The following is a 27,159-nucleotide window of genomic DNA, read 5'->3' as shown; positions in this document are numbered from 1 at the left end:
TATTTATTAATTTAATCTACTTTTATATTCTGTTTATTTAAACTACGAAATCGTTTGCCGAGATAGCTTGAAAGTGATTGGACGATATTTTAGCAAAGCTTAAAGAAATTTCAAGAAATATATTGAAATGAATACTTTTAAATATTGGAAGTTTCGGAATTAAAATAATTCTTTTCCTGAATTTATTAGCAAATATTTATTATATTTTAGCTAATGCCCTAATTAAAGTAACTTCTAAAATATTTTTATTCTTAAAAATCATAAACGTAATGCAGTATTATAATTAAATATTTATTTATTTAATCTACTCTCTTATATTCTGTTTATTTAAATAAAAAAATCGTTTGCTGTGATAGAGTGAAAGTGATTAGACGATATTTTAGGAAAGCTTGAAGAAATTTCAAGAAATATATTGAAATGAAAATTCTACATATTAGAAGCTTTGGAATTAAAATAATTCTTTTTCTGAATTTTATGTATTAGATTATTTGCAGATTATTGAGATGATAGTTTTTAAAAACATGTACTATAATAAATAATATAAAACAGGAAAACATAATAAATTATACGATTAAAATTTTAAGCTTGATCCAATTATGATAAAGCTGAGTTTTCTGGCATCGGTTAAGAAAATTTCGTTGGAACTTTAAATATACAAAAATTTCAGGATTAAAGTATATAACAAATTTACATTCTGTACTCAAAGAACAAATCAATTTTCAAATCCCAAGTATAAAATAGTAATGTGTAGCAAATATTTTAAGCAACATTTTTCTTCCATGAATACACATTCTTTACATTTCGTTATCTTATTTTCTTAGTTAGAAATTATTGCCCTAGAAATTACTAATGACTGATTTTGAAAACTCTACGCGCTACAATTTGCACTACCAAGCATTTTAAACCGCCTTTTTTTCTTTATCAAATCATGGACTTTATAAATATGCGAGCATATAATATCATGTTAAAAAAATAAGAAAATTGAAAAAAAAAAATCGTTGACGGGAATTATAGAAAAGTATTACATTATAAATGAAAGCATTTATCATATATTTAATCAATTTTAGAGATTTAATTTTCGCTTTAAAATCTCTCTCGCCCTATTCTAAATTTTATTACGGATTTGCTGAAATCTCCTACGACTAAGTTAAAAAGTAACCTTAAATGTTACTCTTGTATGTTTTCTTAGTAAGCAGAATTTAGGATTCTATTCAAAAAATCATGGCCAATTTACCACTGTTCTTTCTATCCTGGATTTATTAGAAACTAGCCGCCTTTGGCGACCAGCCGGTTCGCCAATCTTAATGTTTGTTAAAATTTTAATAATTAAATATTTTATGCAATTCCAACTTTAATAGATTCTTCAGCAAAATATTTTAAAACTTCAAATTTTGATAGTCATATAATTCACTCATAATATTATAAAGGCCTTCAGTCATAACGTGATATGTATCTCTCTAATTTTCTGTTACCCCTCGTAGAATTTATGCTTTAAATTAAAGTGTAAAGGATGAATCTGCAATTAATATAATAATATTTTTTTACTGAAGCAAAGCATTTTTTTAATAATATGATTACTGATAATAGAGTCACTGAGCGTTTAAACTTTATGGGCACTAAAGAATATCTTTCTTAATTTATGTAATATCTCAAGAATTTGTCAACAAAATTTTCTCATATTCATCATGAACGGATCGATTCATTAACAATGTTTCATTTTAAATGCATCAAACACTAAGAAAATAAAATGAATCGTTTAAAATAATCGGTCGAAAACAGGTTTAAAAAAACTACTTAAAAAACGATGTACTTAAAACTATAAGCATATATAAAAAAATATATAACTAACATAAATACAATTTAATTACAAAAGCATGCAACTAACCTAAAAATAATTTAAATCATTGAAAACAGGTTAAAAAAAACTACTTAAAAAACGATGTACTTAAAACTATAAGCATATACAAAAAATATATAACTAACATAAATACAATTTACTTACAAAAGCATACAACTAACCTAAAAGTAATTTAAATCGTCCATTGATAATGGTTGCCATGCCAACAATCAGAACAGAATGCGCATGCGTGAATTTTCTTCGCCGGTTACGTAACGCAAATACGTGAATTTTTCTACGCCAGTTGGGGTAACGCTATGCAGATTATAGATTTTTAATTTCCTTTATTCTGTGTTATTTTAATTCAAAAGTACTTTAGAATGAATCTGAAACATGGATTAATTAACAATGTTTCATTTTAAATGCATAAAACATTAAGAAAATAAACAGAATCGTTTGAAATAATCCGCCGTAAAATGTTAACCCTAGCCTTATTACTGTTGGGAGAAAAAATAAATAAAGCCTTAATCATTTGGCGGTGGGAAAAACGGGAGATTTTTTTGGCGGAAAAGTTGGCGGTAGGGAAAATGGAAGATTTTTTTGGCGGGAAAGTTAGTTTTTAATTAATAATTAAAATTCTAATTAAAATTTCAAAAAAAGGGACCCCAGGTGCACATTCCCGACCTCTAAGGTATACATTTACCAAATTTGATAGCTGTATGTCAAATGACCTGGCCTATAGAGCGCCAACACACACACACACACACACACACACACATTGAGCTTTATTATAAGTATAGATAATGACGTCATACATCGATATAATGAGAGTAACAGGCGCGTAAATACTTTTTTTGTTTTATTTTGTAGCATTTGGATTGGGTTGAATCTAATCCGATGTAAGTTCTTTCATCTTTACTAACAAACATGCTGAAATAACTGGATTTCATTCTATACAAAGGCTTAGAAAAGAAGTTCATTTGTGAGATAGGATTATGATGCAGAAAATAACTCTTAAAATTAATCTTCTTCGAAAATTAGGAACGTTTTGGTATCTTTTTACCTTGAAGAACACAAACGGAGAACATGAACAAGATCATAAGTATAGTAAGGAAATCGGTTTTGTGAAAGTAATGCAATTATAAAATAGCTTTCAACAAATTTACGAAAACAATTTTAGAAGGCTTTTTGTATTGTACTGAATTCACGTTCTCAAGATATGTCTTATATCTTAGACACGAATTTCAGCTTGTCTCTCTGCCAGTTTTTGAGTTTGAATTGGATTTTAATAACACAAATGCCAAATATGTCCAAATGTATGGTAAATTTATGAACTTAACGGTAACGCAAAATTATGGCAAAAAAATCTCAGTTAGGAATCAAAAAAAGAAGACATTAGAATGAAGATTTTCTCCCATTATGTCTTTAAGCGATAAACCGTTGCTTTAAAAAAAATATCGATACATTGAAAGTTCTTCAAGTATTTATTTTAGAAACATTACAGATTTGTCTGCACTGTTCATTACAAATTCGAATTTCTATTCGATTGTATTTGATATGCAAAAAAGTAATTTTATGCAGTTAATGCATCTGAAATTCAAAAATTAGGGTAAAATTGTGTTTCTAATAAAGTTGAAGCTGAAGTAGAAAGACTCGCTCTTTTGCGCATGCGTAAGGACGAGTTTATTTAATCAAAATAGGGGTGAGAGGAAAGGTGAAAAGAGGAGTTGTTTACATTTAATAATAACGTGAACTCGGATTATTCGCGAATTTTGGAAATTTAAAAACTACGGGTAATTTGTAATAGTATGGGAAAAAGATAATTCGCAATAAAATACTTTAGAACATTTTTTTATATACTGTAGGGGGCATAAATATTAAATTATGATGCACAAATGGAAAAATTTCTTTTCTTAAAATTTGATCATTCACTTTTTTACAAAACAATAAGAATTTTTTTTAGATTAAAGCATTTCTTGTTTTTGTTATTGAATTTTTTGATAGCATTTTGAGATTAACAAAGGCACATTTAATGATATTATATAAAATATATTTCGTAACACTCCTGAAAGCTTTGAAGTAGCCATAAAAAAACAATCCGCAGTTTTAAGATAAAATAGAATGGTTAGAAATGACACGACACTCACGTTAAACAAAGAAAATAATTGAAAGAAAAATTATTTAATGGAGCGAAAATCAAGGTCAAAAAATGACGAAGAATTCCGGAAAAGGATCATCTTTTCGTGGCTCGCCCTTTAGATAGGTAGAGACCGCTGTGGCCTGTCACGACTTCCGAACTGGAGGGTTTTCAGTTTCGAGACCCGATTCCACCGAAGAACCGTCGTGTAAGTGGTTCTGATGCACATTAAATTTGTCGGGGGCCAGACGTATTCCCGCTAGTGTGGTGTAGAAGTTTGAAGGGGGCATCTCAGGTGTCGTCCTCGTCATCTGACCATGGTTCAAAATTATGAGGTTCGTAGCAAACTAGCCTTAATGTTCCTTTAAAACTGGACATTAATATAACTAAAACTAACTAAACTTGGAGAGGCGGAATCGTTGAAAAGTATAAGTGTCGGAATACTGAAACTAGCTATAGAGTCTTTCTATTAAAATTTTCCTTTGTTTCTTCAAAATCAAAGAAGTACTTGGTGAACAAATCCTACAATTTATTATGAATTCCCAGTCCCATTCAATATAATTTTTGTAATAGCTTCAACTTTTGCAAATGTTAATTAGCAAAACTGTAAGTAAGATATATAGTAATCATTCTTTGTGGAGGTTGGTAATCTTATTTATGTTCATATAAACAACACCTTCTTCGACAGCAAATAACCATTGCTCGTTAGTTTAATATGATTCTCTTTCGCGACACCATAAAGTTCACAGAAAAAACAAATCTCTTGAATGACCGAAATACGTTGCTATCGTCACTATAATAAATATCCATGAAACACGATGGCTTCTCATTGTCAAATAACTGTCTTTTAAAAAAAACACGAATTTGCCATCTGGTATATTAGCGGCACTAAAAGATGTTGAAGAGTGGCGTTTCACTATCATAGAAAAGAAAATCGTTCGATTTCAGAGGGAAAGAACATTCGACAAGGAACATTCCCATTTACGCCTGCTGGCATCATATCCGTTTTGATCTCCGTAGGGAATTGCATGCGTCCCATTCAGAGCTGGCGTTGGAAGGAGGGGGCAGTATGCGGATAATTTTTAATCATATCGAGTTCCTTCCCTACTTTTTTTTCACGTTCTGCCCTCAGAAATTTTCTTCACTTAGATGGATTCTCTTTGAGAAAGACGATATGAGAATTGATCAATTACTGAATGCCCTAGTATTACAACTTGCTGTAAAATAGTGTATAATAAAATTCAGTATCATAAAATATTGTATCACAATGTTTAATATCTAAAAAACGTTGTATCTTATTGTACAATATCATAAAATATTGCACACAATGAACAATATCTTAAAATATTTTACCATATAGTACAATATCTTAAAATATTTTACCATATAGTACAATATCATAAAATATTGCACCATATTGTACAATATCATAAAATATTGCACCATATTGTACATTATCATAAAATATTGCACCATATTGTACAATATCATAAAATATTGCACCATATTGTACAATATCATAAAATATTGCACCATATTGTACAATATCATAAAATATTGCACCATATTGTACAATATCATAAAATATTGCACCATATTGTACAATATCATAAAATATTTTACCATATAGTACAATATTATAAAATATGGTACGATATTGCACATTATTGCGATTATTACGAATGTTTGATATTATATGATGCGATAATTGTATGATATTGATTGTATGATAATTGTATGATATTAGTATTATCAATATTATGCAATGTCATATATTATATGATCTTATGAATTATGCAACTTTAAAAATATTATAAGAGTTGTAACGTACAATATTTGAGATTTCATTCTTTCAGATAAGTTTCATGTCCAGGATTTTAGATTTTGTATGAGAATCATGTGTTTAATGAGAGTCCATGCATTAAATCATGCTTTTCGACTGCAATCCTATAATAGTTTGAGTATTTTTTTATTGCATTATTCCATTGGTAGCAAGGGTCTTTCATTTTATCAGGATGAGTATCTCTACTAGAGAACGACGTTCAATAAAACTATTAATTTATGCTTTGAATCCCTTATTTTATGTGCTATAATCTAATTCAACAACATTTACTACATTTTGCAAACGAATAAATCTGATAAATATAATAATTTTATGATTATTGCATATTTCTTAAATATTATTTCATAAAGTTCATAGTTATCGTATGCTTGCTATTAAATTGAGAAAGATATAAAACTGTAAATGCAGAGGAATTGCTTGTTTGTATTTATATCTCTTCCTGAAGCAGGGACACCAGAGTCAGCTCCCAATATTTGTATTTTCTTAACCAAAACATCAATTAAATATTAAATCAATAGTATATGAAATATTAAAAAGCGCCTCTGAAGATGTAAATGAAACAAATTGGAACGTTTCGCCATTTTAAAAGTTATTGAATGATGAGATTTGCAGCTGATTTGGCGCCATTAGAATTTATTTATCTGGTCTTCCCTTATCAAAACTCTGTCCATTTATCAAATACAAGAAGACACAATACCTCAGCATTTATTTCTTCATATTCTTTGCATAAAATATTTAACATGCCTAAAGAACATGCACCAAAACTATCAGTTTAGCAAAAGAAAAATATAAGAATGAACTCTTTTTAATGCATAGTTAATGTTACTCAACAAGCTTGCATAAGTTACAGGAAAGAGCAACTATATATAGATATAAGGTAATAGTAATTGGAGAGAGATAGGAAAAAAAAACTGAACATTCGTGGTTATATGAGCTCCTTAATTTTATGAGTGAGCACAGAAGGGGGGGATAACATATTGTTACAAAAATTTTCTACAACAAATACCGCCAGTCAATCGTAATAACGCAGCGCATTTAATCGCTAGTTCAGCAGCTTGCTTGCTGTCTAATCCTCCAAATTTTTACTTGTCGGCGACTCCGACTACTCTCACACACGACTTCCCTGCAGCTTCAGAGTGCCTGCCTTTTATAGTTACGGGAGGCGGGGCTAGAATCTTCCAGACCAATCAGGGTGTATCTGAGTGTATCTTGGTTCCTACTTTCTTTCTTTCGCCACAGAATATCCCCGAACTTGGAATCTCTAGGATTCCCTGTCGGTTGAAAGGATATACGTGGGAGTATTTATTAAGACAAAAGAAATACACATAAAAAGACAAAAAAAATCAATATACACATAAAAAGACATAAAATATCATCAATACACATAAAAAGTAACTATATACAATATTATAATGATGAGAGAGGTGTTCGGTGGGGAGTATGAGTAGATGAAATCTATTGAAGGTAATATATTCTGGAGAAGAGCTTGGTTGTGAAATGAAACGAAAATTTATACTGGGCTTGGGTCTGGAGAAATCAATTCCTCGTTCTCTTGTAGAAACCGCACAAGATTTCTAATTTTAACCTTGGACATCTTGTTTCTCATAACGTTGGTCCACCAGATATTTTCTAGGTCGTGGATGGGTTTTTTGAGATGAAAAGATGTGGTGAGAGGGCAACTAGTGGCATAATGAAGGGGATCGCCTACTTCGCCGCAGCCACATTGATCAGATCCTTTAATATGGAATCTCTTGAAATATGAAGGGAAAGGGCCATGGCCAATTGCAAAGATAATGTCGGATCGTGAAACTTCTCGAACTTTCCGGTATGATCCAATTAGTCGCAAAACTTGCCAAATTCGTCACCAAATGGTCGCCAAGCTCTGAGGTCATTAACGCGGCACCCGCTCAACACGCACAGGACAGATCTTACAACGGTTTTTCCCCTTCATGGGATAGAACCATCGAAAAGTTGTCGAAAAGGGCAGTAAGACACTAACATACGTGACACAAAAATCCCCCTTATAGCTTATTGCCGAATGGGAAATATAAACAAAATATACGAATTTTAGACTGCTTCAATGAGTATATTTATAGCCGCATTAAATTGAGCACTTTGTTTAGTTAATTGGTGGAGCTGCAAAATAGTATTAAATGCTTTGGCAAGAAATGACCGTGTCAACTAAATAGTCCATTTAGTTAGAGGAAAGAAGGCAAAAAATAAGTTTCAAACAGAAAGTTTAATCAAGCGCAAATATTGGCTTGACCGCCACTAGATGGGTAATCACTGGTTTGGAAAGTGGCTTTATTATCTTCCAAAACAATTATCGCACAAAAATTGTTTTGATTAAAAAATTACAGGAAATGAAATTGACTTCATTAAATAATTATACTTAATATCACTTAATATTAAGAATACTGTTTTCTTCTATTTGATCCCCTTTTTTGAATCTGGTGCTGGAATTCAATCGCATGTTTTTACCAATCATTAATTCCGTAATAAAATTTTTACTTTCGCTTTTATTTTATAGTTTATACACTTTTTAATTTTAATTAATTGAAAACGAATTCATGTTTTTTTAGTTCGTATCAAATAACAAAGTGAATTTAAAAAATATATTCTAATCAGACATTAAAATACATTACACTCAGACGTTAAATACATTCTAATGAGACATTGAATACGCATTACAATTTCAGACATTAAATACATCCTAATCAGATATTAAATACATGGAAAAAAATCAGTAATCTAGGCTAACAAGTTAGTCACCAAAGGCAGCTAGTTTATTTTATAAAGTTATGCACTTTTTAATTTTAATTAATTCAAACGAATTCCTGTTTTTCAGTTCGTATCAAATAACAAAGTGAATTTAAAAAAAATATATATTCTAATCAGGCATTAAAAATACATTACACTCAGACATTAAGTGCATTCTAATCAGACATTAAAAATGCATTAAAATTTCAGACAATAAAAATGCATTACAATTTCAGACATTAAATACATCCTAATCAGGCATAGAAAATGCATTACAGTCTGACATTAAATACATCCTAATCAGATATTAAATATATGAAAAAATTCAGTAATCTATGCTAACAAGTTGGTCGAGGAAGGCAGCTAGTTTAATTTAAAATAGAAACACACAGCAAAAAAAAAAAAGGTTAAGGAAGTATTATTATGGTCCAAAAAACATTTGTCATCGATATCCAATCCACAGCCTATATTTCTTGACCTATGAACAACAACCCCTTTACTTTTAAAAACCAAAAATAAGAATTAAAATTAAAAAGAGGGGGATCTTTAAAGTTGGATTTTATCCTATTGAGCAAACAAGTGAAAACGTATAAAGCTACAGCGTAAAAAGAATGCAGATCACGTATCAACCAATTCATCTTCATCGGCGTTACCATGACAACGCAGTGTGGTTTATTCTTGCCGAAGCTTCTGATCCGCAGCGGTTTTTCACTTATCGATAAGTCTATTTTTCTTATTCTGTGGTTAATGAAGCAAGCTGGGCGATTTACAGTCTGGCAGTTTGCTTCTGTAAAAGCTTTTACTAGAGAAAGTAGTTAGTGGATGTTACAGCGACAAAGGTGATGTATCATTTGAGACCGATGTTTTACAGGTGTTTTGGGTGTGTTTAGTGAGATGATGTGTCAAATAATAAAGTATTGTGATTCATTTTCGCTTCTTTGAACTTTCGCGGTCCTTTGATGCTTTAAAAAGATTCCTTGGTTACTTCGAACTAAATAATCGTAAAAAAATGAAGTATGTCGGAAATATAATGAATGAGTTTTTTTAAAAATCCGTGTATTTTTATACAAGGCTTTTGAAATAAAAACTATCATAACCAGCAAATAAATATCCAAATATTTACTTAAGGTATCAAGTTGAGTTCTTAGATGAACCATTTATTTTAAAGGGAGTGGAAAGGGTTGAAATTTTCGTTTCACTATATTTTCATTAATGTTGAAATCCACTTAACCGAATGAGCGCCTCATTAAGTCGAATAAATTTTATATTTAAAATTTTTCGATTAGCTGCAATAGCTTCGAAGTTAGGAGCTAAAAAGTGCTTTTCAAACCCTAAATTTGTTTCAAACGTCAATATTTTATGTTGCCAGTTTAAAAAAAATAATGGAACAAAACTTTTGCTTTTCATTTCCTTTCTTTAAAATTGTTTAAAATCCCGAAGAGAAAAAATTAAAACTTTGAATGAAACTTATTAAATATAATAAAGGAGGAAAAAAATTAATGGCAACATTTTATTAAAAATATAACTTAATTTCCATAAGCTGCGTGTTTTTTAGTTCTTTCGGTTATTTTATTTTTTAAAATAAACTTCTTTATTATGAAAATTTCTTTGATTTGATAGTCCATTGTTTTGATATTTGTTGCTTTCCTGAGAATATACAATATTAAAAATATTATAATAATAAAAAACAACCGTTATGGCTATAACCCTTTCAATACCAGTTTTTTCTTTTTCAAAATTAAGATAATTTAGGGCTCTAATGGGTCAAATAAATTATAAATAGTTATATTCTGCTAAAAAAAATAAACTATAGTTGCAATTTTTCAGATATGTCATGTGCGTCCCAGGGATCTTCTTAAATGGTACATATGTGTCCCATTGGGGTTGAGGAGACCATATAAAATGCAGTGAAAAATTGAGAATATACAGTAGTCTGTAGTTTTTTATAATATTTCCAAACAATTTTATTGCAAAAAAACTGTTACTAATTACATATCCAATCTTATTCATGACATTTCTATGTATGATGCATTGAAAAACAGTTTTGCAGGGTGCAACTTTATTCATGGCACATGCAGTTTTCGTTTGGGTTTTTTTATAACTACTTTATTACAAAGATGCAGTTAAAAATTACACTAACATATGAATGTAATCACAGAAAAACCATTGGGAGATGCACTTCAGTAAATTTCTCCACTTACTTTTCCCTTTGAATGATTTAAAAATATCAGGGGGACATATATGTCCCGGTGGGGCCTAAAGGGTTGACCCAAATATAAGTGCTTTGATTAAATAGCTATTAATCGTCAACAAAAGATCGGCATAGATATCATATTATTCTACCGACTATGGTCACTAATTACATGAAGTTAAGGTTAAGGCATCTAAATGGCATAGTTAATACACAAGTTCCAATATATTTATACAATGGCTCAAAAAATTGAGAGTACACCTTACTTTTACTTGATAAAACCGACTTTCAATATAAATAACGCCTTACTGGGAAGAGCAAACCTGTTTTTATTTTTACACATAACAAATGGTTTAATTTAGAGTAAAAATAAAGAAAAATCAACGAAAAACTTCAAAATTGAAAAATTTCAGAAGCATTTTAAATAAACATACGTAGAATTTCACCTCAAAAAATTGAGAATACACCAATGAAATTTTTGCAATATCACGCATAGGAACAAAGTGTCACTATTAAGTTGCATGTGTTTTGATTATTATAATGGCCTTTAAACGTCATGGTACCAATTCGACCATTTTTTGATGGTATCTGAAGATATTTTACCCCATTCTTCTTGCACCACTTGTTTTAAATAAGTTTTGTTTCTTTAAACCACTTTTTCGAGTATGGTCCACGAATATTCAATGGCATTGATGTCGGGATACTGTTTTGGTGTGTGTAACTGCTGTTTGCAATGAAAAATATACCATATTTTGACGTTATGTGCATTCTATTTCGGATCGTTGTCCTATTGGAAAATGGAACTTTCATCTAAACAAAATTTTTAACACTTTCCTTTAGATTGCTGCGATCATATGGTTCATCCAACTTGCTGCGGAAATTTTTCAAATCATAGGCAGAAGTGTAAGTGCTGAAACTGTGAGAAATGCCATTTGACAAGCTGGATATAAAAGTCGCATTGCTAGAGAGAAACCGTTCATCAGCTTGCAAATTCAAATAAAGCATTTAAAGTTTGCAAAAACTCATCAATTGAAGACCCATAACCTTTGGAAAAAAGCTATATTTAGTAATGAAAGAAAACTCAAATATTTTGGCAGTGACAGACATCGTACTGTATGGAGAAAGCCTAATACTGCTGTAGATCCGAGAAATTTACGTGCTATAGTTACAGTACTTCATCCGAGGTAGGAAATTTAATTTTTATAGATGACATTATAAATGATATGGTTTACTTGGATATATTTCGCAGCAATCTAAAGAACAGTGCTAAAAATTTGGGTATAGATGGAAATTTCATTTTCCAGTAGGACAACGACCCCAAACAGAATGCACGTAACATCAAAATATGGTGTCTTTTTCATTGTAAACAGCAGTTACCCACACCACCAAAGTACCCCGACATCAAAACTATTGAATATCTGTTCCATACTCGAAGCAGTGGTCCAAAGACACAAAATTAGAAACAAAACCCATTTAAAACAAGTGGTGCACGAAGAATGGGGTAAAATATATTCAGATACCAAAAAAATTGATCGACTCGGTACCACGACGTTTAGTGGCCAGTATAAAAGCCAAAAGATATGCAACTAAATACTGACACGTTCTTTCTATGCGAAATATTACAAGAATTTCATTGGTGTATTCTTAATTTTTTTTAGGTGAAATTCTGCGTATGTTTTTTTAAAATGCTTCTGGTACTTTTCAATTTAGAGGTTTTTCGTTGATTTTTCTTTATTTTTACTCTAAATTAAACCATTTGTAATGTGTAAAAATAAAAACATATTTGCCCTTCCCGGTACTGTGTTATTTATATTGAAAGTCGGATTTATCAAGTAAAAGTAAGGTGTACTCTCAATTTTTTGAGCCACTGTATATATATATATATATATATATATATATATATATATATATATATATATATATTATTAAAAATGATAACCTTCTTTAAATCCAATTAATAATTGTAATTGAAATATTTAAATGCGCAAAATATGAGATTTTAATTCAATGTTAAAGAAGAAAAGCAGACGATTTTTTTCCTCTAACGTAAATGAAAAATTAAAGTTAGTATTTTCAGTCATAAAATATTAAGGTTTGTATTTAATTAAAAGTCTGATTAACTGCATTTTCTGAAAGTATTTGCAATCTTAATTCCTTTAAATATGATTAAAATGCAAATATAAACTTTCAGTTCTGGTCGATTAATATAAACTTTTGGCACTTGTTAATATAATAATAATTGACCAATAATATATGCTCTGTAGCGAATTTAAATTTCCACATTGTTTTTATAATGTTTGAGTACCTTTATTGTACTTATTTAGCAATAAATATTGAACTTTCCATAGCAATAAAAACATTAAGTACGGTTGTTTCAATATGTAAAATTTCAATATTACTTCCTCGTATGTTTAGCTACATACAGAGAAATTATTTTAATTTTCAAAAAAAATTCGAACTCGAGAATTTGTAGAATTTTTACATTTTAGACATCTTTCATTTCAAAAAATACATTTTTGGAAGAGGTTTGTCTGTCTGTCACAAGGATAACTCAAAAACTCTTTGGGCTTCACGAATGAAATTTGATATATGGCCTCAACAACAAATTTTCAGATTTCTATAAAATTTTGAACAAAATCCCTTCTGAAGAAATCTTTCGGCTGTTCGAATATGCACGGAAGCAACAAAATGAAGAAAGCTAGAAGAATATATTTCAGTACACAGATTTTACATTTATGTATTAAATGTATTAAATTTGGAACCAAATCCAACAAGGAATTGACCGTCTGTCGGTCTGTATTTTCAGAATTATATAAACGTGATAATTCAAAAACGTAACTACTTAAACATATAAAATGTGATACGGCATTTTGTGATTACATCTGCAGTTTTGTGTCAAATTTTGATTTCAATGGATTGATAAAAAAATGTCTAAAACATAAATTCAATTTTTTGAATACTATTAACCGAATGCTAGGGATTAATCGCCAAAACTTTCGCCAAGGATGACACAATAGTTTCAGTAAAAATACTAAATTAACGCCAAAAATTAATATCTCGTAACTATTGCACGCCAATACCATACAAGACGTTCTCTAGGACAAAAATTTTATTAGAGTGAAAGTTTTGCTGCTTTATAGGCCAATCCCGCTGCTTTATAGGCTGAGTGACATAAAATAATGTTGGAAGTCTGTCGGTCTGCAGAAGGTCGGTCCTTCAGATTTATTTCAATCAATCTTCTGACTACAATTGTAGTTCCATGTCAAATTTAGATGAACGTCGGTCTGCCTAAAAGCAACTTATTCTCAACATTAATTTAGTTGTTGTTTCTAATGGCACTTATCATAGACAAACCTACTGACTTTAGAAGTCAGTGATTTTAAGCCAAGGGTGCGTGTTTTATTTTTTCAGTAGCGCCATCTAGGGCCATTAGTATGACTTAGCTACACACACATCACAACCCTTTTTACGGGGCGGACTTCATTCATGCATTTCATTCACTCATCCACAGATCGTAATTTAGACTTGAATCAGAGAACGATCACCCCTGATTCAGTACCCCAGTGGTATTACACTCGACTTGTAGGACATTGTGACCACGACAGATTTATACGTGCGCCAGCCACCACAAACACGGAGAGTCTTCGGCAGGCGGTGTTTGAACTCGAACCCAAGGGACGCGAATTCAACGCCCTATCAACCAGGCTATCCCGTCCCTCATAAATTTAGTAAAATTGCTAGATTCACGTCAAGGATCTATGATTTGTAACTACTTTGTATGGCATGGAAAGTATTCGAGGCTTTATCCAATGTTCACGATTTTATGCAGGGGGAAGGGAAATTAATTGGAGGATATGCGAAATTGTTTCGGGAAGAACTATCCCTTTACATTTTGACTAAAGATGGAAAGGAATTTGAAAATAATAACTCAGGTGAAAAGGAATCTACCTTTCCTTCCAGCTTGCCGAGATGTTTTTTCTTATTCTAATGACATTCCAGAGCCCTAATGATGGTATATAGGGGCTCGCTGCTGATAATTGATTTTGTTCTTGGTGGCTTCCGATTTTCTGTGGCGATTTCTTACCTGATGGATTGATTCGTGCAATATTACCTTTACCCATTTGGGTTTTATTGGGTTTAGATTTTGTATACGTAACTACTAGCTGATATATCTTATTATAACTAGTACTTTTAATGTTAATTTTTCTCTGCATAACAATTACTACAATGTAAAATGTAAACTGACAATGTAAATTGACTTCTTGTTTTTTATATAAATTCAAATAGTAATTCCTTTCTCGTATATGCAGTATATATAAAGTACAGTAATCTTCAAACAATTCTAATTCGAGATTTTTGATGAATGAATCCGTTTCGGACCTACTTGCGTTCAAAAAACACATTTTTAGAAAATGTCCCTCCGACTGTCTGTTACAAAGATAACTCAAAAACGCTTTGAGCTAGACGGTTGAAATTTAGAAAAAGGTCTTTATATCAAATTTGCAGATTTGTATAAAATGTTGAACAAAATCCGCATGGAGGAAGTTTGTCTGTCCAGTTGTTCGAATATAAGTTAACTCGATAGCTACTAAACGAAGAGCGCTAAATAAATAAAATTCGATGCATAGAATTAATATCTATCGTTCAGAACTTTCAAATTTTGAACCAAATCCAACAAGTGGTTGGCTTTTTGTTAATGTATGCTTCCAGAAACATATAAAAGTGATAACTCAAAGACATAAGGACTTAAATATGTTAAATTCTGTATAGGATGTGAAAACGTTTTATTTTAAACTAGTTTTATTTCCATATTGTTTGGACAATTCGGTATTATAATTAAAAATATTGAAACTGGAGTATAGACAGGTGCATTTATTTCATTTTCATGCCATTCTGGTAATTCTTTGACATTGATTTTGTGTTTTATATTACATTCTTTCGATTCAATTTTAAATGAAAACTGTTCGAAATAATTGAACTTATCAGCCTTTACCAACCACATTCTATTTTTAACAATGAATTTCTTAAAAATTTATGTTTTATAATAACATATCTAGAAAAATATTGACATTCCTTATGGGTATGGAAGCGTGATCACTGTAAAGTTATGCCGGCATTCAATATTCATGCTATGAGGATCTTGAGAAACAGAATTCACGTTAAAAAATGAATAAAAATTCCATAAGATATTCCTTGAAATACTTAGGAATAATATCGCTCATTGAATTTCGAAACGCAAGTGCATACGAGGTAAAAGAATGCATGACCCCGATGCGAACATCTGCATAACAGGAAATGCCAGCTGATTATGATTTTTCTTTTTTTCGAGAGAAAAAAAAAGACAACAGCAAAGAATATTTATGAAATAAAAAAAATTTTAAGAGAAATGGAACCCTAAACAGTTTATCGCCTCGGACGAAGGGAAAAAAATGTTATGAAAAGTAAATAAAAAAAAATGGATGTATATCGTTTTCTAATTATGATTACTGCTGCAGAAGATAAAAAAAAATTATCGTCTGCAATAGTAATTCGTTATACATAATTAATTTTTTAAAAAATTATTAAAATTAATGAAAAATAAGAGGAAATAAAATGGATTGTATTCAAAAATGAATTTTTTAAACTATCGGATGAGCTAAAGATGATTTAGAATAATAATATGCTAAAATGCTTAAGAATGCTTTTTAATGCTGCTTTTGGAATAATAATATGCTAAATGCTAAGTTAAAGCTTTTTCGCCTTACTTTCAAATTAATGCGAAAAAGCAGTAACTTTTTAAGTAATTTTTAATTAAAATCTCAGTAAAAATTTCGGAAAGTTCTTTCTCAGTAAATGCTTATTACCTAAGAAGCAATCGCCTGTCAAATTTAAATTGTTTAATCCCTGTAGTTTAGGAGGTCTTTTTATGAATAAAGTAGTGATTGAACGAGCGTATTTATCTTTGAATTTACATGTCGCCTATTATATATATATATATAAAATTTTGTAAAAAAATGTGATGAAAAAATATCTAAATAATCCCTTTAATCAGTTTATAAGTTTAAAATTCATTTTGTATCAGTCAAATGTTTATATTTTATCCAAATTTATTGAAATATATAAAAAGAAAACCAATGTTTTCATTATATTCGAATATATCATTGCTTGATGATTCTGATTTTGTTTACTTTTGCTTTTTAGGTAAGTGAGCTTTCTATGGATTTTTATATCTACTGGTAAGTAAGTTCTTATGCATGAAGCTTTAGAAATTAAAGTAGAGGTAAAAAAACATAAACTAATGTTTAATCTTTAGAAATATCTAGATTTATAGAACTGTTGCATTTATTTTCATACGTTTTTATTTTTATTTTATATCTGCATGGGCCACAATTATTTTCAAAAATAAATTTTAATAACTTTATTCCAGAGACATTAATTTCATCGAAATAACGTTGGTTAGCGAAATAGATATACAATAGATCCTTGAAGGTGAAATATCGTGCCGCTAATCGATAATCAGTATTGAGAGAAACTTCCAGACAAAATGTCACTGATGTATAGTTACAAAACGGGACGTTAATCTGACTATACAAAACATATTCCCCCTTTATATTGATTTTGAATAACTAATTAATAAAACTATTTATTAATTTATTCCGGTAATGGAATGTCAGAAAAGGAAGTTTCATAATTTTTTCCGTACCTATAGTTGAATAAAATTTAAATTGCAATAAAAAAGTTTTATCTTTTTTTTTATCTTTTGTATAAAATTACTTTAAAATTTTAATTTTGCATTTTTACTGTCTCATATATGTAGAATAGAAGAAGCATAATAATCGTAAAAAAATCCGAAATCGAGTTTTTTTTTCAGAATCTCTACGTTTTAAATCTCCCTGAATTCGAAAAGCACATTTTTAGAAAATCACCTTTTGTCTGTATGTGACAAAGTTAAATTAGAAAAGCTTTGATCTAGACAATTGAAATTTGGTATACGGTCTTTATACCGAATTTGTAGATTTCTATCAAATTTTGAGCAAAATCGGTTCAGAGGAAGTATGTCTGTCCGGCTGTTCGTATATAATTTAACACGATAACTACAAAACGAAAAAGGATAATTAAATAAATTTCAATACTCAGAATAGTATACTAGAAACCAATGTAAATATACAAGAAACCTATATAATTTTATCTATAATCTAGAAACCTATTAAATGTTGTCTCAAATTCAAATAGATGTTGACCATCTGTCGGTCGGTTTAGAAACATATAAACGCTATAATGCGAAGATGCAGTGATTTAAATGTATCAAATTTGGCATGCGATTTTGTGACCACAAGTGTAGTTTTAAGTGAAATTTTTGTTTCAGTCGGTTGGGGAAAACGCATATAAAACATAAAATTTATTTTCGGATGCTATTAACAGTGTACGATTTATTAATCGCCCAAAAAAAGTCGCCAAGGATAATATAACAGATTCAGTAAAAATGCCAAATTTACGCGAAAAGTTATTATTTTGAAACAATTATACTTCAATGCTATGCAAGGCGTTCTCTGGGATAAGATTTTATGTATTTTTTTTATTTTATATGTGATATATAATAAATCAAATCTATAGGAAATGATGCACAAATCAAGATTTTTATTTTTACAGTTTATCAAAACTTGCTACTTAAAATTTTTCACTTAATTTAACTAATACCAATGAAAACATAACTGATTTTGCGAATTAAGACGGAAACAACGTCTAAAGATTTCCTATGCATAAAGCCCTCTGGCAGGTTTAATCTGGTCCCGATTAAAATAAAACTAACATCAATACTCTAACTGAGACCTCTGATACATATGCACAATGCGATTCTTTTTGCGTTTAACATCAAAATGTAGTGAAAAGAATCTTTATTACATGTTGTACCTCTTCCATTATTTTCGAAAGCTGACATAAGTTCTTTTTCCTTTCTCGCAGTATTGTTGAGTTATTATATTGGCAGAGATCTGTGATTTTGAATAAATGGTTATGATTATGAATTTAAGGATCTATGATTTCAAATTCAATTATTAATAAACTAAAACTGATTATTTTGGAATTTTGAGCTCTCGCAATACGGACGGACAGATAAAAAAGAATATCTGAAAAACGACATGCATCCAAAATTATAGCCAAATTTACAATTTTTTCATAATGTACACCAAACTATATACAACTACATAACACACTTGAAACATCTAAATTTGCGTTTTGTTGTTATTGTTACATTGATCTCAGACAGACGGTCAGACATTATTCCAAAACTGCTTTCTCGAGATTTTATAAAATATAGAATTTTGCGATAGCTTCAAAAATCTGATATTGCAACTTTTTTTTTTATCTCCATATAATTTATACAAATTGGAGCAAAATTAAATACAGTATGCTCCAAAATATACAGTACTGAAATGAAAAGATGAACAAAATTACATTATTGTCATCTGTGAGTTTAGTTTTCCTCAATAAATTAACATACACACACACATACACACTATGAGCGTGTTGATTTATCATGGTATGCGTACAGTAAGTGTTCAAAGTATGCTCCTCCTCGCTGTACATAGTGTTCATATCGTTCTTGCAGATTCTCAAGCATATTCTAAAACAAAGGTTGCTGCAAACTCCTGCAAAAAGAGATGATTTTCTCAGGCATAGTTCTTGGTGGTTCTTCATAGTTGAACACACTTTCCTTTAACATTTCCCTTCCGTTGACACAATACACTACCAGAACTACGAAATTTCTTAAAAATAGATAGCATAACTGTGTTATTTGATGCCGTCTTATTAAACTTCAATTGAAATTGTTCTGCCACCTATTTCAAACTCGTTCCACCTTCACGATCGCTTCCTTAAGAACGGACATAAGGCTCAACTTATAAATACTTTTTCCTCCGTCGAGAGACCCATTTCCAACAACAACTATACAACACAGCTTCATTTTCACTGCGAACACGTGTAGATGGAGCTATGCCTCTTCAACAACGTGTAGCGGATTTGCGATGCGCGAGGATAGAACCTGGGACCTCTTGGTTCGCCGTCCAGTAACATGACCATGATACAAAAGCAATTGCTCGTGCAGCGTATTTGTTAACTGGCGTATACGCTTTCACTACAAACGCAACCACATGTTCGAGATGCGTGAGTTTCAGTAATGTATATTTTTTGGCGCATACTGTATATCTCACTTAATTATATACATTTAAAAACAGGAAATAATTTTGTTTCTTATTACAAAAACAAAGGGGTATCAAATATAGAACAAAATCTTAGAATGAAACTGAATAATTTTTATGATGACTATTAAAGTCAGAAAAAATAAAGATGCTCTGCTTCATATGGCAAATTTTATTTACGGGAAAAAAGAAAACTTAAGACAACTGTAGAAATTAAATTAAATAAGGGCGAAGAACTCGAATTATACTACTTTAAACTAACATAACGAAAGAAAAAGTCATCTAAAAGATTAAAAAAAAAAAGATAGAAGTGCGTGACTGGCATTGTAAAATGTGTAATTCAACATAATGATGATGTTGCCAAGCTTCTTTGCTGAATTTATTTTGTTTCCTCGTGTTACTCATATAATCTAGGAATGACTAAGTGTTGTTTAAATAATTTAATTAATAAACCTGTTTTTTTTTCACTAAATTAAGTTTCCAACAATCTTATCTTTATTTGTTATTCAAAATAAGATAAGACGTGATAAAAGCCTGTTAAATATTTTGAAAATTGAATCTTATTTCTTAATACTTTTTCGTACACAGAGTATAGAAAAAGTATAGTAATAGCCAAAAAATTCGAAATGGAGATTGTGATGAATCCCCATATTTTAGATCTCCCTTAGCTCGATAAACACATTTTTGGAAAATGTTCGTCCGGCTGTCTGTCTGCGAAAACATTCAGCTAGAGGGTTGAAATTTGGTACACTGTCTTTACACTAAATTTGCAGATATCTATCGAATTTTAAGTAAAATCTATTTGGAGGAAATCCATCTGTCTAGCTGTTCGAATGTAAATTAACAAGATTATTATAAGATGAAGATACACTTTTAATGCGGAATTTTCTAGAAAGTCTGAAATGCAATTTATAAAATACTGTTCTGTAACGACATGTACCTACCTCATCATGATCAAATGCGAAACTCAAAATATTATGCATTTTATACATAAAAGTTACAATTTATTATTTTTTAAATGATTCTCCCAATAAAAATTCCAACCCAGTTTTAACCCCTACTTCCAACCTTCATCTTTTCTGATTGACCCAAAGTATTGCGCACTAAGCTCTGAGGTGTACATTATTCATTACGAAGAATTCACTGAAGTGAACCTAGGATCAACTCATCAACTGATGTTAAGTATTAAACTTCATTCTAAGCCACCAGGCTTTGTCTTTTCGTCAGCTTAAAGTGAGTCTACCGAGAGCTAATTACGTCTCTTTCCGAGTTTAAGCTTTCTGAGTGTCACATCGTGTAGTACAGCGTTTCTCAACTTTTAAGTATTCGTGGTCCAGTTTTCAATTATAATTTTCATCTCGCCCCCCTCCCCGCTTATAATAAAAATTATACAACAATAATGTATATAGAGTATTTTGTATTCTGTTTTTAAATTATTTTTTACTAACTCCCAATAATAATTGGCGATAAACCACATCTGGCATTTTGCAAAGCGGGCAGTGAATAGATGAAGCGAATGAAAGGGAGGAAAATTTAAATATTATATTTGAAATGAAAGCCAAATAGGGAGATAACGTTAAAAGAATATGGAAGTAGAAAAATTCTTTAATGAAAGTTAACCTAGACGGGGTGAGCTAAATTTAGAAACTGGGAATACATTTTTTCGAATAATAAAAGAAATAAAACAGAAATATGACTAAACAAAAGAGAAAATAAGTAATGTTTGTGGAAGAGAATCCACAGGACCGATGCCGTATCCAGCATGCGCAGATATTTTCTCATGGGAAGAAGGAAAATGTTTGATAATGCAACAAGTTTCAATTCCAGCCAGTCTCATTCGAGTCGATCCTTCTATTGCTATCGAATATATCGTGAATATGTATATTATATCTGTTTTCATGTTAATTGCAATTCACCATATTAAATATTTACGGCAGCAGATTTATGCAGATTCATGGATAAATTTTTAAGCGGAAGTAAGCGAGCATTAGACGACAGTCAAGTATCAACAAGTACACAGACGAGCGTGGTTCCGAAAATAGAATATTCTCAAGAATGCTTAAATTTTGGGTTTACCAGTACTGAAGTAAATGAAGATGAAAGGCCCCTGTGTATCATTTGCTCAAAAATGTTGGCCGCAGATAGCATGAAACCTAATAAACTTAAACGACATTTGGAAACGCTTCATAGTGAGTACGTCAAAAACCCAGAGAATTCTTCGAATTAAAATTAAAATCATATAAAAACCAAAAATCATTTTTAAAAAAAATTTTGTTTGTGAAAAAAAAGCTTTAACTGAATCTTACAAAGTTTCATACAAAATAGCCAGATGTAAAAGACCTCACACATTAGTGAAGAACTTATTTTGCCAGCAGCAGTTGAAATTGTAGAAACTATGTTTGGAGATAATTTTTCAAAACAATTGCAGTCTGCACCTGTTTCAAATGATACTGTTGCTCGTCGAATTGGTGATGTAGCTGAAGATGTACAGTACCAGTTTTTTTCGAAGTTGCGTGACAAATTGCTTTCAATACAGCTTGATGAAGCAACAGATAGTAATAAAGATACTCATTTCATTGTCTATGTTCGATTTTGTGGTAATATGTCTGTAGTAGAAGAACTACTTTTCTGCAAACCAATAGAACTCAAAACAACGGGCCTCGCATTATTTGCTATTTTAAATAATTTTATGAACGAGGCAAACATAGAATGGAAAAATTGCGTCGGAATATGCACCGATGGTGCTCGTTCAATGTCCGGAAGATTCCAAGGTATACAAGCACTTGTAAAACAAAAATCGCCTCTGTGCGTCTGGACACATTGCATGATACACAGATAAGCTTTGGCTTCGAAAGAAATGAGTCCTGGCTTGAATATTGTGTTAACTACGGTTGTAACCGTAGTAAATTATATAAAAATGAGACCCCCTGAAATCGAGAATCTTTTCCGCACTTTGTAAAGACATGAGTTCAGTACATTCAGCCTTACTATTTTATTGCGAGGCAAGATAGATATCACGTGGGATATTTTTGCAATGTGTTTATGGATTAAGAGAAGAAATCGCCATTTTCCTAGAAGAAGAAAACATACCGGAGGTCAAGAATTTTCGCGATGGTTTATTTGTGATGAAATTGAGCTACTTGGTCGACATATTCGAGAAATTAAATAATTTGAATCTTCAACTCCGAGGAGCAAATACACATATGCTGGATACGAGTGATAAAGTTAATGCTTTTTGTGGAAAATTGGAATTGTGGAGCAGAAATTTAAAGCAAAGAAATCTAACAATGTTTGCAAATGTGGATGATTGTACTAAAACTTACAGGGCTGAAGAAGAACATGTAAAAGTTGTTTTTGTAAACACTGAAAATCCTTTAGCCATGCTGGCAAAGAATTTTAAAATGTATTTTCTTACTGGCGACAAACTGATAGCAAGTTACGAGTGAGTTAGGGATCCATTTCATAAGGCTCCTGAAGGGCTCTCAATGGATGAGGAAGAAAAATTCATAGACTTCACGACAAGTGGCGAAACTAGAAGACAATTTAGTAATAAATCACTATTTGAATTTTGGGCGGGAGTAGAGGATGATTTTAATTGCACTAAAAACAAGGGCATTTCGCATTCTATTACCATTTTCAACATCCTACCTTTGAGAAACTTGATTTTCTGCTGTGGCTACTTTGAAGACAAATATAGATCTCGGCAGAACTGAGAGTGGCTATTTCTAATATTAAGCCTTCCTTCGAAAAACTTTGCTAACCCCAGGGAGTCACTAATAATGATTAAATTTGTTTTAATTTAGTATGTTGTTTTACTTTAATAAGTTATTAAATATGTCGAAATGTATTTTGTTTTCTATGTGTATGTCTGCTTTCCTTTCAGTCAGTTAATCAATTTTTTTTAAATAATATTCTCTCTTGGATATTCTCGTGCCCCCCTTCTAATGTACTCGCGCCCCCCTAGGGGGGCGCGCCCCACAGGTTGAGAATCGCTGGTGTATTGATTATTTTCGTGCTGTAACTCGATGATGCTTTGATATGTTGTATTTATTTTTACTTTTTTTTAGTCTTTTACACATGATGGAAGTTTTTAATTTTCGATATTAAGTTTCTATTATTTTGTTAAAAAATGGCTTACATTTGAAATTTTAATTTTTTTTATTTGCTAAATTAATCAAAACCAAATACAAATTTGCAGATAATATGGGAATTTTTATTGAGAAGAAAAATGTTCTATTGAACAAACGTCAATGAAAACGTTTTTAATTCCAAGTTATAAGTTTTAAGCGCCAGTTTTTTCAATTAAAGCTAAATAGTACGGGGTTCCGTCAAATGCCGGTACAGCCTTTAATACACAACCTTTTGAAAAGTTAACGTACCAGTTTTACAACTAACAAGAAAAATATTTAAATGCAACAACAGAAATTAATTTTATATTAAATAATTATAAGTTTTTTAAAGTAAAATTTATTTTCTAAGAACAACCATATATTAAATAATATCATTGCCCGGAGGTTAAGAACCTCAAATTCAAGAACTCCGTGACATTCTCCTCAAATAGAAAAAAAAAATCAAGGAAATTCAAAAATATTATATTGTTCAGGTGTTGGGCTGAATTTGTCCGTTTCAAGGACCACGTACCATATTTCATCCGTCCATTTCAAAGTGTTTACAGATAGACGAACGAACGGACGCAAGGAAGTCTGGAAGAGTGAAGATACATCAATATCTAGAGCTCGAAGTTTTTGATGATTACAATAATTTCTTTTGTTGATATTTTGATGAGTTGATATTTTAATGATTGCACTCATTAACACTTTAGATAAAAAAAGACATTTTGATAATACTGTTCGAATAATTAGCTTTGTATTGATATGAATATTATTTTCCCAACTGTGTTTTCTCTAAGTTTACAATATTTTTAAAACTATTTTATGTATATTAAATAATAATACATTGATTATCAGTTGCGTATATGTATACTTTATCACTGCTGTACTTAAAAGTAAGTCTTTAAGCATAATATAAAGATACATATAACAATCGTAAAATATTATCATCGAATAGATGTAATAATCGATAGATGTAATCATCATCGAATAGACGAATAGAAATAATATCATCGAATAGACTGCGAAATTCGAATCTTCTTTCATTCGATTCTTTTTTCTCTTTATAAAACTCTTTTTACTTTAATATTACATCGCATATAAATTTCCCAGCACTTATGAATTTTATACTCTTCTAAGAACTTGAATAAAAACACATTTTGTAAGTCTTGGGCATATCAAATTCTGAGACAAATTTGAAATATACTCAGAAATAAGTTGAAAGAAACCACTTTTTGAATTCTCAAAGAGAAAACTTCATTAGATAACTTTTGAAAAAATACAGAATTTTTAGAATTCTACAAAGTTTTGCTCATAGATTACTTATTCTATGACGGGCCAAACTTAAATGCATATTTCTAATGCCATTTAAATGTGTAGAAATTATATTTGATGCTTTATTTCTTTTCCCAAGCCAATCATATTTTTTTCATTTTCTGAATTCTCTATTGCCATTTCTAAAGGAGGGATAATCCAATTTAGTTTTGCAAGTAAGTTCTACTCGTTAGCTTTTCATTTTTTCAAAAAAAAAAGTATTAAGTTTTATAACTAAAACTACCTTAAGAAAAATGAAAGAAATTTCTCGTCAAATAAAATTCAAAACAGAAATCAGTAAAAAGAAGATTTATTCTCTCACCATTAGTATTTTGTTCTTTTGGGGACGGAAGATTTCTTTCTTTTCATTTTACTTCACGAATTAAATGAATAAAGAAACGTTTAAACGCAGACGATTTTTCTTACCCCATTTTTTTAAAATTCCTTTAAAGGTGATGAAAATGGACGAGATTAAATTCGAAATAAAATCGAAGAATCGAAATGAATACCAAACGATCGAGCGGCAGAAAAGATCGCGAAATGAGTTTATTCTTTGAATAGATTGACATTTTTTTTTTTTTTACCATAAAGAATATAAAAAATGAAGTTTGCTTCAATTCAAACGAGCTTTGAAAGGAAATAAGAACATAAAAGAGATCAAAATTCTATAAAAGTTCAATGTGTGTAAGATTTTCAATGCAAATATAAAATATATTTTCATAAATCTAACTAAAGCAATCATAATGTACATTTTAATAGAAGCGACAAACTTTTAATTAATATCTTTAATTAAAATTGGTATCTAAAGCTTTTATTTGAAAGAAATTCTGAACGAATTCACAGATTTTAAAGTAAAAGAATTAATTATTCATATTTTTTATTCACGTTTTACTTTTTTATATAATGAGTATCGCTTGCATAAATAAATATAATTTTATTAAAAGAAATATCACGATATTCTGAAAATTATTTTTTACTCATGTTTTATTCTTTTATATAATGATTGCATGCATAGATTTATCGCTTACATAAATAAATATAATTTTATTAAATGAAATATCATGATATTCTGAACTTAAAACCAACAAAACATATTTAATTCAACCATCATTTTTATTGAACCTTTCAGAATTTAAAACAATCTTTAAAGAACTTTAGGTAAATGATTATCTGCAGAATTTGGTTTTTGTAGAATTCGCAATTTCTTTTTGTTCAGATAATTATAAATTAGTTGGATAAAAAGTTATGAATTATAGACTACAAACTAAGCGATATGCATTTAAATGAAAAAAAAAGAATTTATTTTTCAACAATAAGAACTTTTCTTAAATGAACTCGATACTAAAACTTATTTATAGGATTATTTAAAGTTTTTTGTTAGTTTAACGCTTATTTAATCTATATTAATGAATGAGGTGAAACAAATCGATGTTAAATTTTTTGAAAATAATTGCTGTAATTTATGAATGGGTATTTGTAAACTTCTTAAAAAATTTAATTATAAAACGCAACCTAAAATATAAAAGTTGTCCTAAAACGAATGTAATATTTGAATTTGTCACTATTCGTGTCGTAAAGTGTTGGCAACCCTATTAAAAAAGTCATTTGACAGCTCATAGTTTAGGGTTGTTAAAAATGGACAGTTACAAGATAGAACAAATTTGTTTCATTATTAAACAAAATTTCAAAAATAATGAAAGTCTGGAGGCCACAGTTCAAAAATTTTAGAATTGGCCCCCTAGATCGTGTAATTTAACACCATTGGATTTCTTTTTATGGGCTTATTTGAAGT

The 27,159-nt window shown here is 30.2% G+C and overlaps 1 protein-coding gene across 2 annotated transcripts in view; it reads left to right on the top strand.

Annotated features, from left to right (window-relative positions):
* The window catches only part of LOC129956927 (uncharacterized), a 769,878-nt gene that overhangs the window by 404,334 nt on the left and 338,385 nt on the right, over positions 1 to 27,159 (top strand). The window contains exon 2 of one of the 2 annotated variants that reach the window (XM_056068980.1): positions 16,949 to 16,983. The exons of the other annotated variant lie outside the window; for it this stretch is intronic. Coding sequence (XP_055924955.1) covers positions 16,964 to 16,983 — 20 coding nt within the window. The 5' untranslated portion in view covers positions 16,949 to 16,963. The remainder of the gene's footprint in view (positions 1 to 16,948; positions 16,984 to 27,159) is intronic. 2 annotated transcript variants of the gene reach the window in all.

The sequence above is a fragment of the Argiope bruennichi genome, chromosome 11, assembly GCF_947563725.1.
Source record: "Argiope bruennichi chromosome 11, qqArgBrue1.1, whole genome shotgun sequence".
NCBI classification, from domain to species: domain Eukaryota; kingdom Metazoa; phylum Arthropoda; class Arachnida; order Araneae; family Araneidae; genus Argiope; species Argiope bruennichi.
This window is presented reverse-complemented; position numbering and strand designations above follow the sequence as displayed.